General features: G+C 39.9%; 2 protein-coding genes across 2 annotated transcripts; both read right to left on the reverse strand.

Moving 5' to 3' along the window:
• Nucleotides 1–662: 662 nt before the first annotated feature.
• On the reverse strand, nucleotides 663–2,800 carry LOC124871834 (trace amine-associated receptor 13c-like). The gene is made up of 2 exons (XM_047371417.1): nucleotides 2,164–2,800; nucleotides 663–1,970 (listed from the first exon to the last, which is right to left on the reverse strand). Exons 1-2 carry the CDS (start codon nucleotides 2,337–2,339, stop codon nucleotides 1,175–1,177), a joined length of 972 nt encoding a protein of 323 aa, XP_047227373.1. The 5' UTR covers nucleotides 2,340–2,800; the 3' UTR covers nucleotides 663–1,174.
• Nucleotides 2,801–11,341: 8,541 nt separating this feature from the next.
• Nucleotides 11,342–12,552, reverse strand: LOC124871388 (trace amine-associated receptor 13c-like). The gene is made up of 2 exons (XM_047370656.1): nucleotides 12,332–12,552; nucleotides 11,342–12,137 (listed from the first exon to the last, which is right to left on the reverse strand). The coding sequence occupies exons 1-2, from the start codon at nucleotides 12,550–12,552 to the stop codon at nucleotides 11,342–11,344; spliced, it is 1,017 nt and encodes a 338-aa protein (XP_047226612.1).
• Between the last annotated feature and the right edge of the window lie 1,866 nt (nucleotides 12,553–14,418).

Consider the following 14,418-nt stretch of genomic DNA (forward strand, 5'->3'; position numbering starts at 1 on the left):
AGACTGCATAAGATTTATCTATCTGTCTCCCTAATGTGTGACAGGTGCAAATTGTCATAGGGTTCGCTGTGTCATGCTTTTTGGTCTTGCCCTTTACTAACTGGCTTTTGGTCTAAAATATTGAATGGGTACTCCAAGGCATATATGACGCCCTTACAGCCTGAACCTTGACTCATAATTTTTGGATGCTCTTAAGTGCAGAAGACAATACATGCTGCAATGCAGCAGCCATTGCTGCCAAGAGACTAATCCTGAGGAAGTAGACACTCGTCCTTCCTTTCAGTTGTGGGTAACCAACAAGATATCCATACTAAAAATGAAAAGACTACGTAAAGAATCTAAAGACATTTTTTCAAATCCCTTGAGTCCTTTCACAAAAACCATGTTTCTGTAATCATCGTTGGTCTGTTTCTGTATTTTCATTTCTTGATCATAAATAAATGGCAATTAGCATGACTTAGCATAACCTTATTGACTGACTGAGGTTTTGGTTGTCACTTAACCTGTTCAACACTGTACACACAAACTAAATAATCTGAATAAACTCAACTGACAGGATATTTGTGAGTTTAACGATATTAATGCACAAAAAAAGCAACGACACAGTTAACAAAAGAGGTTTTATTTTAATTTCACCTGAGTATGAAAATTAAACCCAAACATGGGGCAAGTGTTTCAACAACATTTAAATGAGATTGACATTAAAAATAAAGAAAATGAACAATTAATGCCAATACATGAACTCAAGTTAGCAGATGAACTACTTCTCTTAACCTAGAGAGCTGAATTGCCATGCTGGTAAATAGCCATTGGCTTCAATGTCTTGTGGCTCCAATATTTTAGTGTTAGTCGGATGTGTGAGTGAGAACTCTAAGTTTCTAAGTCACCGCCAATTGAGCAAGGCTTATACTGTATTAGGTTACACTTAATTTGTGAACAATGTACAACTTCTGGAATCACATGGAATGGTGTCCAGGGCCATATTAGTTGATCATTACTGACCTACAATTTCAAAACTGGCTAATTTCTGCCACATTATGAATCTCTTGACAAAATCATGAAAAAAAAACAGTGAAGTGAGAAACACCTGTCTATGCCTACTGAACCTAAATGGCTGCTTTCCAGGCTATGAAAATCTGCTATTTTATTTAGTTTCTTATAGTTGCCCTTTTTTCTACAATATGTTGATCTTACTCGACCCAGGCTGTAATATCTTTAGGGTTACAATGTGTTTCATTGCTTTTCTAAACCAGGGATAAAACATAGCATAGATCAAAGGATTAAGGCAAGAGTTGATGCTGAAAAGACAGAGCACAGTGACAGATGTGTTAAATGAGATGTCGCCTCCAAGAGCAGCACAATAAAAAGGACAGTAACATATTAGAAACACAACCACTAAAATACCAAGAGTCCTGGCTGCTTTTAGTTCAGATTTCCTTCCTGTCACTGAACACTGCAGGAAAACAGCTGTGACATGAGAGCGAATGGCTCGAGCCTGAAAAACAACGACTACAAATATTCTCATGTAGAGAACTATGATGATAGTAACTGGAATGGTAAATGATAATACAAGATCAAAAACAAAAGTATTATAATCAAAAAACACACATTTTCCTTGGCATTGAATTGTTTCTTCATTTAGCCCATCCTTCACAAATGTAATGCTGTAGAAAGCTGAATAAAGCCAGCATAGACTGATACATATTCGTACTCTTGTCACAGTGATTCTGTTGTGATAACGCAGAGGGTCACAGATGGCCACATAGCGGTCAACAGATATCAGTACTATGTTTCCAACCGAGGCAAGGGTGATAAGACTTATAATGTATAAGTACAGTAAACACATAATATCACCAAAAAACCAGCAAGATGTTAGTCTGGCAGTTTCACCTGGAAAAAAAACAAGACCTACCATCAAGTCTGAGATGGCCAGAGACAGGAGCAGGAAGTTGCTGGTTTTGTGAAGCTGCCTGGGGGAAGAAAACAGCTTAACAAACAATTCAAATGAAAATGAGCATGAAACATTTCTACAAATTTACAGCAGTAAAAACAAATTGTAATTATAATGAAAAGCAATGCAAATGTGTAATTATTTCAGTCAGATAAAATAAGAATCATCTCAAACATATTGAACGCTGTCAATGATAATTAGTTTCTCCTTGCCTGAAGTGAGAGATTGAGATGATAACAAGCATATTAAGTGTCACAGTGAACACACTGTTGAAAAAGAGCTGAAACTGCAGAAATTCAACTGTGACCCTTGGAATTGTTGGCTTTCTGCAGGAGGTGTTGATTAGCTGTGGAAAGCAAAGTTCTTCTTCATCGTAGACATCCATCATCAGAGACCTTTAAAGAGCAATGGTTGTGACAGCTCTCTGCTCTCAGATTGTAACTGTGCTTTACATCCATTTTATTTATTTCTGACACACAGTTCACTACAGCTGCTCCTTCTCCCTCACTACCTCACACATGGCAACTGGCACTTGGAAATGTGTCCCTTAGGTAAAGTAGGTTAGTTATTTTTCACTTGATCCTCTTCATATTATTCAGTCTGTTTTATTATACTGTACATGTTCAGATTTTTTAAAGACATCTAAAAGAACATTTTAGTTTGCCAAGACTAGTACAGATTGAAGAAGTTGTCCAAATCTTTATGAAAATCATCATTTATGTCTAACTGCATCTTTATAACATGTTTATAACATGTGTAATGTTTTCTGTGATTTCTTACACCTGCGTTCGGGATATAGGTGATGCCAAAACAAGATGAAATACAATAAAGCTAAGTACAAGAGAATTTCCATGCTATCCTCGTTGTATAGCTGTAAAACATGACACCACTCTAGCAACTGCGCTATTCCAGGTGACAAACTGGCTTACATGCACTCACTCTATCGTGCGGTGCTAGTGCCAAATTGCCAAATTCAAGAGTTCCACAGATGGCTGTTTCCTTGTTGCAGGAAGCTATATCCATTCTTAAGCTACATATTGATCTGACGAATGACACATATATACATTGCTCAAAAAAATAAAGGGAACACTTAAACAACACAATATTACTCCACAAAAATCAAACTTCTGTGAAATCAATCTGTCTTAGGAAGCAACACCGATTGGAAATCAGTTTTACATGCTGTTGCGCAAATGGAATAGACAACAGGGGAAAATCTCTGGTGATTAGCAAGACACACTCAATAAAGGAGTGGTTCTGCAGGTGGGGACCACAGACCACTTCTCAGTACCTATGCTTTCTGGCTGATGTTTTGGTCACTTTTGAATGTTGGTGGTGTTTTCACACTCGTGGTAGCATGAGACGGACTCTACAACACACACAAGTGGCTCAGGTAGTGCAGCTCATCCATGATGGCACATCAAAGCAAACTGTGGCAAGAAGGTTTGCTGTGTCTGTCACGTAGTTTCCAGAGCCTGGAGGCGCTACCAGGAGACAGGCCAGTACACCACGAAATGTGGAGGAGGTCGTAGGAGGGCAACAACCCAGCAGCAGGACCGCTACCTCCACCTTTGTGCAAGGAGGAACCGGAGGAGCACTGCCAGAGCCCTGCAAAATGACGTCCAGCAGGCCGCAAATGTGCATGTGTCTGCAAACGGTTTTAAAAACCGACTCCATGAAGATGGTATGAGGGGCCTACATCACAAATGGGGGTGCAGGACGCTTGGCATTTGCCAGAGAATACCAGGATTGGCAAATTCGCCACTGGCGCCCTGTGCTCTTCACAGATAATTCTCAACAGCAGGTTCACACTGAGCCCATGTGAAGGACTTGACAGAGTCTGGCGACACCGTGGAGAGCGATCTGCTGCCTGTAACATCCTTCAGCATGACCGGTTGGCAGTGGGTCAGTAATGGTGTAGGGTGGCATTTCTTTGGAAGGCCGGTGGAGGTAGCCTGACTGCCAATAGGTACCAGGATGAGATCCTCAGACCCCTTGTGAGACCATATGCTGGTGCGGTTGGCCCTGGGTTCCTCCTAATGCAGGACAATGCTAGAAGAGAGACTAAAATACACCCTTAATCAAGGTTTTTGACAGGTGAACTTGTTACCTTAAGGGGGGTCATGGGGTCATGGAGATGAGGGGTCATGGGGTCAACGGGGTGTGACCGAGGGGTGTAACCGTGCATACTGATTGGATGTTTTCATTAGGGGCGAGACCTTAAATGAACCAATTCAAATCGCCCATAGACTGCTGGAGATAGGCACCAGCTCCCCCGCGACTCACTATGGAATAATTGGTAGAAAATGACTGACTGACTGACAGACTGACTAACTGACTGACTGACCTTAAATGAACCAATTAAAACAGAGGGGTGTGTACAATATAAATAGAACAAGACAAATATAGTATTATCAGAAATTGTATAGCATCAGCACCAATTAATATAGAGTGGGTGTTTGTAAGGCTCATTAAACCTTGAATAACCCGATGAAAACAATGGGGCGTGCTTTAGTGTTTGTTTTAAATACTGGCATAAAACTCTGCACTTTACAGTGCCTTGCGAAAGTACTCGGCCCCCTTGAACTGGTCAACCCCTTATCACATTTCAGGCTTCAAACATAAAGCTATAAAATTCAATTTTTTTGTGAAGAATCAACAAGTGGGACACAATCGTGAAGTGGAATAAAATTTATTGGATGTGTCAAACTTTTTTAACAAATAAAAAACTGAAAAGTGGGGCGTGCAATATTATTCGGCCCCCTTGCGTTGATACTTTGTAGCGCCACCCTTTGCTGCAATTACAGCAATTTTGACCACTTCACGATTGTGTCCCACTTGTTGTTGATTCTTCACAAAAAATTTGAATTTTATATCTTCATGTTTGAAGCCTGAAATGTGGCAAGAGGTTGACGAGTTCAAGGGGGCCGAGTACTTTCGCAAGGCACTGTATATGCAGCATTTGTTGGAAAAGAACAACCGTTTATCAATGGTTAGAGTTAAGAGAGTTAATCATCAAACGGAGGAATTTGCATCGCGTGCCAAGATGATGAACATGCAACTGCATGATCATCATCAACTTCCTCATCTGAAACACCTATCGAAGTCCCGTCATGACATACTCTACCGATGATGATGATACAACTTCAATAATCTGAAAATCAGATCTCGGGTCAGCTAAGAGGTACGTCAGTTCTGTGCAAAACCCCAGTGACGTCTACCAGGATTCATCCCGTGAATTGAATGCTCCTAAGAAATCAACATACTACCTTTGCAAGGTACAAAGACCCCCGTTGGACACTCTGCAGGAAGAGTGGTCTTTGGAGCCATAAGGCCTGTGTGGTGAATGGGGTTATGTTTTCAAGTATGACATAGGAGAGCTCTGCCTGTATTCACTGGATCAATATGAGAAACTTGATCCATCATCAACTCTGTGTACTCTCACCCACAACGACTAGGCTGTGTTAAGGCTTGCATTCCCGCATCTTAATGATAGCCCTGAAACAGTCTCAATGCAGGAGAGGGAGGGTGAAGAAGAAGAAGTCTCCTCGACCTGCAAAACGGGCGAGAAAGTTTCATATTCCATCCGATGTTGAAATAGCTGAGAGAGAACCTCTCTTTAGCGCAGTGTGGGGGTCAAAAACCACTGGGACTGGTCACTGGTCTTTTCGGGCAAGCAGATGCAAGAACAACCAGACAAATCCCTCAGATCTATTTGTGCTGGAGGCGTTCAATCAGGACTGTGGCATATTCAAGACAATGCTAGTTCTGCCGTTTGAAGCTTGGGCAGAAAAGATTAATGAAATTGGACAGCATCTTTCCAACCTTTTCCACACACTGTTGGACTGATGTCATGTCAGTTAAAAAAATGCTCATGTTCCCTGTATTATGTCTAAACCACACCCTCTTCTGAGGACCCGCCCCCTTCCTATGATATATATTTGGGGATAATGGCAAGCTCACAGACACTGAGAGCGAATCCTGAGAATGAGTGAGGCGTACGATAAAACACCATACAGGGATCTCTACAACCACCGAGCAGAGATCCACTTCTATCCTGAGCACGATGAAAACTTCAACATTGGACCATATCATCCCCCTTCCCCGGACCTCTTCTCACCATCCACCTCAACGTCCTTATTCTCTGAGACCCACTTCAGTCTTGCACCACCTACAGGATACAACATGAATCTATATCAACGCCTTCTCCAGACCTCTACTCACCATCGCCGCTATTCATGGCTGAGTCTGTAGACGCAGATATCCAGCCTGAAGACAAGAAGGGGGTCGTGGAGGACGAGGTAACTACCAGCTACTCATACTCTCCCGAAACCCTTCCACAAACCCTGGACCCGATGCCGGCCCCTCAGCCTTCAGCGGAGGATGAGAGTAACCAGGGGTATGAAATTGACGGTTGGATCCCAACAACCCTTATCAATACAGTGAAAACAGCAATACTTCATTTATTCTACATAACCTGTTTGAACTATCTCAGAGAAATCTGTTACGGGTGCATAACGAACCACCCGAGCAAGCATTAGCACCAATGCCTGGAGGTATTGGGGGAGGATTGTTACCAAGTGAACTTTCAACGCATCGTGCCACGACTCGTAAACCCCAAACTCGTTCCTACTATTCAGAATCTTCTGATACTTCAAAGCATACAGGCAGATGACTTCAGAGTGAAATTGATTGCAGAAACGGTTTTATATGAACTGAAATCGGTACAAGGCTTCCACAGTGCAATAACGTTTATGATCGCATGGCCGAAGATGAATACCTCAAACAACTTAACTCTGTTTCAGAGTGCTATGGACTGACAAACTGATCTCACATGTTTGATGACTTGTTGTATCATTTTAGTATTCCAGTACTTAAATTAATATGCATTATCTGATTTTCCTTCTTTTTTTTACTATTAAATACAATATATTAAAGTGGGAAGAATAATAACTTTTCCAGAAAGTGTTGTTTAAAAGATTGCAGTCAATGAAATAATCTGTATTATCTGATTGTGTTTTTCTTCTATTTTTTTCCCCGAAAGTGTTTGAATTAATCTTTATTGTATGAATACATTTATCTTGTTTACATGAAAAATAAATAAAAAATAAAAAAGGGATAAATCTACCCTCCGGTGTGTTTTTTCTCATTATTTAACAAGTAATCATCAGAGTGAGCAGGGATGGCAGTGAGACGGTTGATGAAGAAAATATATCATAACCCTTCAAATCCGGGACGTTTTGGGGGTATAGATAGGTTGAGGAGGGCTATGCAAGATGAAATGGGAAAGAAGGTTGTGGTTGAAAAAGTTAAAGATTTTTTATCAGGAGAAGATACCTATACTCTAAATAAACCTGCAAGAATAAAGTTCCCGAAAAACAGAGTTTTTGTCACAAGACCATTGACACAGTTCCAGGTCGATCTCTGTGACATGCAACCTCTGGCCAAGGAAAATGATGGTTATAATTATTTATTAACTGTCATTGACATCTTTTCAAAAAGGGCGTATGTACAAGTTTTGAAGAGGAAAACAGCCAGTGAGGTGGTAAAGGCTGTTGAATCCGTTTTTAAAGAAAGTCAGATCCCAAAAAACTTCAGACTGATGTCGGTAAAGACTTTTTTAACAAAAAACTTAAGTTTTTAATGGAGAAACACGGTATTGAACATTTGGCGACAGCTACCACTCCAGAATTAAAATGAGCCCTATGGAAGTGACCTCAGAAAATGCCTTTCAAGTGTTTTAGAATCTGTATGGTGTCAAGTCCAACAGATATTGCAAGGACTCAGTGACAACGTTTAAACAAGGGGATCTTGTCAGAATATCCAAGGTACGTGGAGTGTTTGTCAAAAAATACGAACAGAGTTTTACGGATGAAGTGTTTACAGTGTATGTGCGGATACCCCGATCTCCTCTTGCATACAGACTCAAAGATTTGGACGTGAAACCTATCCAGGGTTCCTTTTATGCAAAGGAACTTCAAAAAGAAAAAATATTTAACAACAAGATGTATCAAGAGGAAAAAATATTTATCCTATTTTAGCTTCCCTTCATTGGCTCCCTCTTAAATTCAGAATATAATTTAAAATTCCCCTCCTCACATATAAAGCCCTTAATGATCTAGCTCCATCATACATCAGAGATTTGATTGTTCCATATATTCCTAACAGAGCACTTCGTTCTCAGACTGCAGGTTTACTGGTGGTTTCTAGAGTCTCTAGAAGTACAATGAGTGGCAGATCCTTTAGTTATCCTGATCCTCTCCTGTGGAACCAGCTCCCAGTTTTAGTCCGTGAGGCAGACACCCTGTCTACTTTTAAGGCTAGGCTTAAAACTTTATTTTTCGATAAAGCTTATGATTTGAGTGGCTTAGGTTATCCTGAGCTATCTCTGTAGTTATGCTGCTATAGGCTTAGGCTGCTGGAGGACATAATTACCACTTTCACTCTCTCCGCTACATTCTCATACTACTCTGTAATTTTTTTATTATTTGCTGTTATTTCAGCTTTTAACTTTATGTTCTCTCTCTTTTCTCTTCCTAGAAGCTACACCTGTCCTGACTCTGTGTCTACCTGTGACACCTTCCTGGAGGGGGGCATTGTCCAAGCTTCTTCTGGCAACAACTTAATGCTCACCTTCTACCGATGATACATTTGGCCCTGTCTTTCAGTGTTTAACCTTGTCTCTCTCTTTTACTTACTCTTTTACTGTGACAAATTATATGTGTTCTCTCTCATACTCTAATCTTGAAAACTGGCTCAGAGCTTATCTGTTTTTTCTTCCTAGATGAAACCACTAAAAGAGCTACATCCATTAACCGAGGGTAGTTCCCCGTAGCAGTCCTTTAGCACAGCCTGCGCAGCCGGGGCCTCAGGCCAGCTGGGTGACGGTACTTAGAAAGCATAGTCCTAGATCCCAGCCCACAGGTCACCACCAACCCATCTGCAACAGATTTTCCCTGCTCAGCTCCATAGTGAGAAACGTGGCACTAGAGACACCAGCGACCATAGTCAAATGTCTGCCAGGGGCCAGGACGGGCGACATCAAATCCTACCTGAAACTGGCTTAGAGTGGCTTAGATTATCCTGAGCTATCTCTGTAGTTATGCTGCCATAGGCTTAGGCTGCTGGAGGACATAATGACCACTTACACCCTCTTCCCTACATTCTCATCCTACTCTCCAGTTTTGCATTATTTACTGTTATTTCAGCTTTTAACTTTGTTCTCTCTCTTTTTTCTCTTCCTATAAGCTACACCTGGCCTGACTCTGTGTATACCGGTGACACCTTGCTGGAGAGGGGCATCGTCCAAGCCTCTGCTTGCAACAACTTAATGCTCACCCTCTAGCAATGATCCACATGGCCCTGTCTTTCAGTGGTTAACCCTTTCTCTCTCCTAGACATGGGAATTGACTGAGCTTTTGCTGTAACTAATTATATGTACTCTCTTTCTGACTCAGAGTTTATCTGTTCTTTCTTTCTAGATGAATCGACTAAAAGAGCTATATCCATTAACATTTACTTTTCCTTCCCACAGAAAGTACTCCTGGATCAGTGCTTTTGTGTCCTTTTTGTGTCTCTGCTCTGTTCTCTCAAACCCCCAGTTGGTCGTGGCAGATGGCCGCTCACACTGAGCCTGGTTCTGCTGTTTCTTCCTGTTAAAAGGGAGTTTTTCCTCTCCAATGTCGCTACATGCATGCTCAGTATGAGGGATTGCTGCAAAGTCAACGCCAGTAACTGTCCACTGTCTCTATATGCTCATTCCGGAAGAGTGACTGCTACAAGTCACTGACTCGATGCAATCTGCTGGATTTCCATGATAGAAAAACTTTTTTATCCAATTTGAATAAATAACTGAATCTGACTGCACTGTTCAATGGATAGGATTAATTGGAATGTATGTACCTGACTTTGTGAAGTAGCTTGAGACAACATGTGTTGTGAATTGGCGCTATATAACTAACCCTGAATTGAATTGAATTGCTAGTTCTCTGCCACACAGTGTTTTGCATTTTGGCCAAAAAGTTCAATTTTGGTCTTTTCTGACCAAATAACCTTCTTCCACATGTTTCCTTTTCCCAACATGGGTTCTGGCAAACTGCAAACCAAACTTTTTATGGTTTTCTTTTAACAATGACTTTCTTCCTGCCACTCTTCCATAAAGACCACATTTTTGCAGTGCATGACTAATAGTTGTCCTGTGGACAGATTCCCCCACCTGAGCTGTGGATTTCTGCAGTTTGACCAGAGTCACCATGGACCTCTTGGCTGCTTTAAACTTCTCCACAACTTAATCCCTGACCTGTCTGGTGTATTTCATGGACTTCATGATGCTTTTGGCTCCCCAAAATTCTCATAATCAACCTCTGAGGCCATCACAGAGCAGCTGTATTTGTACTGAGATTAAATTACACACAGAAGGACTCTGTTTAGTCATTAGCAATCATCAGGCAACTCCTGAACTTAATTGATTGCACTCAGAGTAAAGAAGGCTGAATACTTTTGCACACTGCACATAAATCATGTATGATTTTCATTCCCCTTCATAATTGTATACCACTTTGTGTTGGTCTTTCACATAAAATTCCAATATACTACATTTATGTTTGTGTTTGTAATGTGACAATATGTGGAAAAGTCCAAGGGGTATGAATACTTTTACAAGCCACTGTATTTAAAATGATTGCTTATAAATAGATGAAAATTTGCGAGGCTTTGTATTACTTTGTTGACTGACAAGTTTTTTGTGTCTTAGCCTGTGCAACACTGTAGACACATAGTAAATCATTTTAATAAACTCAACTCAAACGATAGTTGTGAATTTGACAAAATGAATGCACAAATTAAAACAATAAATACAGTTAAAGGGAGAGGTTTGTTTTAATTTCATCTTAGAGTATCAGCATTAAGCCCAACATGGGGCAAGTATTTAAACAGTATTGAAATGAGACTGGCATTAAAAATAGTAAAAATCAACAATTAATGCTCCAGATGAAATACTTCTCTTCACCTAAAGATCAGAACAGCCTTGGTAGTGATTAGCCTCTGGGTTTCGTTGTGGCTCCGATGTTTCATTGTGGGTGTGTGAGTGAGCTTTCTAACATGATTAGTCAGTGTCATTTGTGTCAGGCTTCAACCAGTATCAGCTTAAACCTAATTTGTGAACAATGTAAACTTTCTACCATTATATGGGGCCATATCAGTTCATAATCACTGACCTACAATATAAAGATGGTTTAATTTCTGTCACATTAAGAAACACTTGACGATATCATGAAAAAAGATAGCTCAGTGAGAAATTCCTGTGTATGCTACCTGAACCCAAATTGTTGTTTTCCAGACTATAAAAATCTATCTGCTGTTTTATTTACTTCCATATAGTTGCCCTTTTTCCTACAGAATGTTGGCCTTACTGGAACCAGACTGTAATATATTTAGGGTCACAATGTGTTTAATTGCTTTTCTGAACCAGGGATAAAATATAGCATAGATCAAAGGGTTAAGGCAAGAGTTAATGCTGAAAAGACAGAGCACAGTGGCAGATGTGTTAAATGAGATGTCACCTCCAAGAGCAGCAAAGTAAAATGGACAGAAACACATTAGAAACACAAGCACTAAAATGCCAAGAGTCCTGGCTGCTTTTAGTTCGGATTTCCTTCCTGTCACTGTACGCTGCAGGGAAATAGCTGTAACACGAGAGCGGATGGCTCGAGCCTGAAAAACTGCCATTACAAATACTTTGCTGTAGAGAACTATGATGACAGTAACTGGGACAGTAAACGATAAAACAAGATCGATAACAAAAGCATAATAGTTAAACAACACACATTGTCCATGGCATAGAATCTTTTTTTCACTGATGCCATCCCCCACAAATGTAATGCTGTAGAAAGCTGAATAAAGCCAGCATAGACAGATACATAATTGTGTTCTTGTCACAGTGATTCTGCTGTGATAATGCAGAGGGTCACAGATGGCCACATAGCGGTCAACAGATATCAGTACTATATTTCCCACTGAGGCAGAGACGATAAGACTTATAATGTAAATGTACATTAAACACATAATATCACCAAACAACCAGCAAGTTGTTAGTCTGACACTTTCACCTGGAAAAAAAACAAGACCTACCATCAAGTCTGAGATGGCCAGAGACAGGAGCAGGAAGTTGGTGGTTTTGTGAAGCTGCCTGGGGGAAGAAAACAGCTTAACAAAAAACTAGAATGAAAATGAGCAGAACATTTTACTATAAATTTACAGCTTAGATTTAATTTGTAACTGTAATGAAATGCAGTGTGAACATGATGTGCAATTACTTTCTCCTGATTAAATCATAATCACAGACATTGTAAAGACTTTGAATGATAATACGTTTCTCCTTGCCTGAAGTGGGAGACTGAGATGATAACAAACAGATTGAGCGTCACAGTGGACACACTGTTAAAAAAGAGCAGAAACTGCAGAAATACGGCTATGACCCACGAAATTGTTGGCTTTCTACAGGAGGTGTTGAGAAGTTGTGGAAAGCAAAGTTCTTCTCCGCCACTGGCCTCCATCATCAGAGACCTTGACAGACCAGTGGCAGTGACAGCTCTCTGATCCATTTTATTTATTTCCCACACACAGTTCACAACAGCTACTCCCTCTCACTAATTACCTCATATCTCATCTTGCACTTGGCAATGTCCCTTATGTAAAGTAGGTTAGTTGTTTTTACTTTATCCTTTTCATTTTATTCAGTCAGTTTTATTTTACTGCATAGTTCCAGATATTGTTAAGACACCTGAAATAATCTTTTAGTTTGCACGACTAGTACAGCTTAAAGGAGCTGTCAAAGTCTTTATGAATACCCAGCATTTATATACAACTATACCTTTTATAACATGTTTATATGTAGTGTAATGTTTTCTGTATGACATTTTTGAGGAATACGACACCAGTGTTTTGCATGTAGGTGATGGCCAGCACAAGAGGAAACAGAATAAATCTAAGTATAAGAGAATATCTAGATTGTCCTCAATCTATAACAGTAAAACTCCTAAAATACATGCAAAAATTTGCTAAATCCAAAGACTTTCTTTGGTGCCCAGTCTTTACTTCTTGTAACCCAAGGTGTTTTTGTGCAGTTTGTGCTCAAAATTACATGGCCCAATGTAATTAGGGTTTTCTCAGCAACTACAAACTCTATGTAAATAAGCTTGGTGTCAAATTAAAGGTAACACTCTGGAGATGCAATCAGAAGTGTAAATATCACAGTAGTAGCTACTGTTTCAGAGATAATGAGGATGGCACACAGACAAAATATTTTTTCCCTCGCTAGAGTTTTTCCTGCATTGTACAGTATATAAACCTTTTAGAAATATCATGAAGAAGGCTACAAACTTTAGAAAACCCTAAATCCACTTGTGGACATTACATATTAAACGTTTCATGCAGCTGAGGTAAACTAAAGCAAAGTTACAGAGGTTTTAGTAAAGACATTCGTAGGCGTTTTTCTTTTTGGCACCATATGGTACATTTTGGCACCATCTGCAAAAGTGGAGATTTCTTGTGTTTTTACTTGAAAAATGTAATGAACTACTTTTTACATGTCTAAAACAGCCTGTTTTTGATTTTTTGTTTTGTTTTTATTACTGTTGGAAAATGTATATAAGTTATTATTGTTTAGTTTAAATCATGCTTATGTCTAAAGTTCTACTATAATTAAGATGATTTCTAATTTCCATGATTGCTTTTTTAGTGTGAAAAAGTGTTTGTGGAAGGTTAAGGAATGCGGTCTGGAGTGGATCACTCTCTGGACATGACAAGCTTATACCATATATGGGAATGTTTATACTTTTAGGTTGAAATCTCTGTAAGAATTGGCTGAACCGATTCCCGCTTTTAGCTTGTCGGAATGTGAGTTGTAAATAAAAAACTGGTGCAAGGATTTCCCTTTGTGAGAAGGAAGTTGCTGTTCTGGCAGAGGACTGTCTCATCCTTGCAAGTCAAATTTACTTGGTCCACCTTGTGTCTTATTTTACACTTGTCTGTGTTTATCAGCTTTCTAACTCTTAACATTTCTTTGTTCCTCTGAGCCGGATCGTTAGAAATCTGCCGCCCGGTGCCCTGTGGTGTGTGTGGGGTTTCAGTCTGCGCAGCCTTCAGAACATCTGAAGAACGAAAATCCTGCTCAGTAAATTCTGTGTTGGTAACCGGCGAATCGACCGAGGGGTACTGGGGGGTGGATCAACACGTTCCGACAGACAGTGTGAACAAACGCACTGGTAAGACAGAAACAACTAAGAATTCAATGAGAATATTTCATTCATTCAGATCTAGGATGTGTTATTTGAGTGTTCCCTTTATTTTTTTGAGTAGTGTATAATAACTATACCCCTGTTATATAAATATATATAAATAGAGCGGAGTCCGAATAATAATAATAAACCAAAGTAGATAGGATAAAGTATATATAATAAAGCAAAAAG

This window comes from Girardinichthys multiradiatus, chromosome 7, assembly GCF_021462225.1.
Source record: "Girardinichthys multiradiatus isolate DD_20200921_A chromosome 7, DD_fGirMul_XY1, whole genome shotgun sequence".
NCBI lineage: Eukaryota > Metazoa > Chordata > Actinopteri > Cyprinodontiformes > Goodeidae > Girardinichthys > Girardinichthys multiradiatus.

Coding starts and splice junctions, on each gene's coding strand:
- LOC124871834 (XM_047371417.1), bottom strand. CDS start 2,339: ATGATGGATGTCTACGATGAAGAAGAACTTTGCTTTCCACAGCTAATC. Junction 1,971..2,163: donor ATCTCAATCTCTCACTTCAG/GCAAGGAGAAAC, acceptor TTCTTCCCCCAG/GCAGCTTCACAAAACCAGCA.
- LOC124871388 (XM_047370656.1), bottom strand. CDS start 12,552: ATGGATCAGAGAGCTGTCACTGCCACTGGTCTGTCAAGGTCTCTGATG. Junction 12,138..12,331: donor ATCTCAGTCTCCCACTTCAG/GCAAGGAGAAAC, acceptor TTCTTCCCCCAG/GCAGCTTCACAAAACCACCA.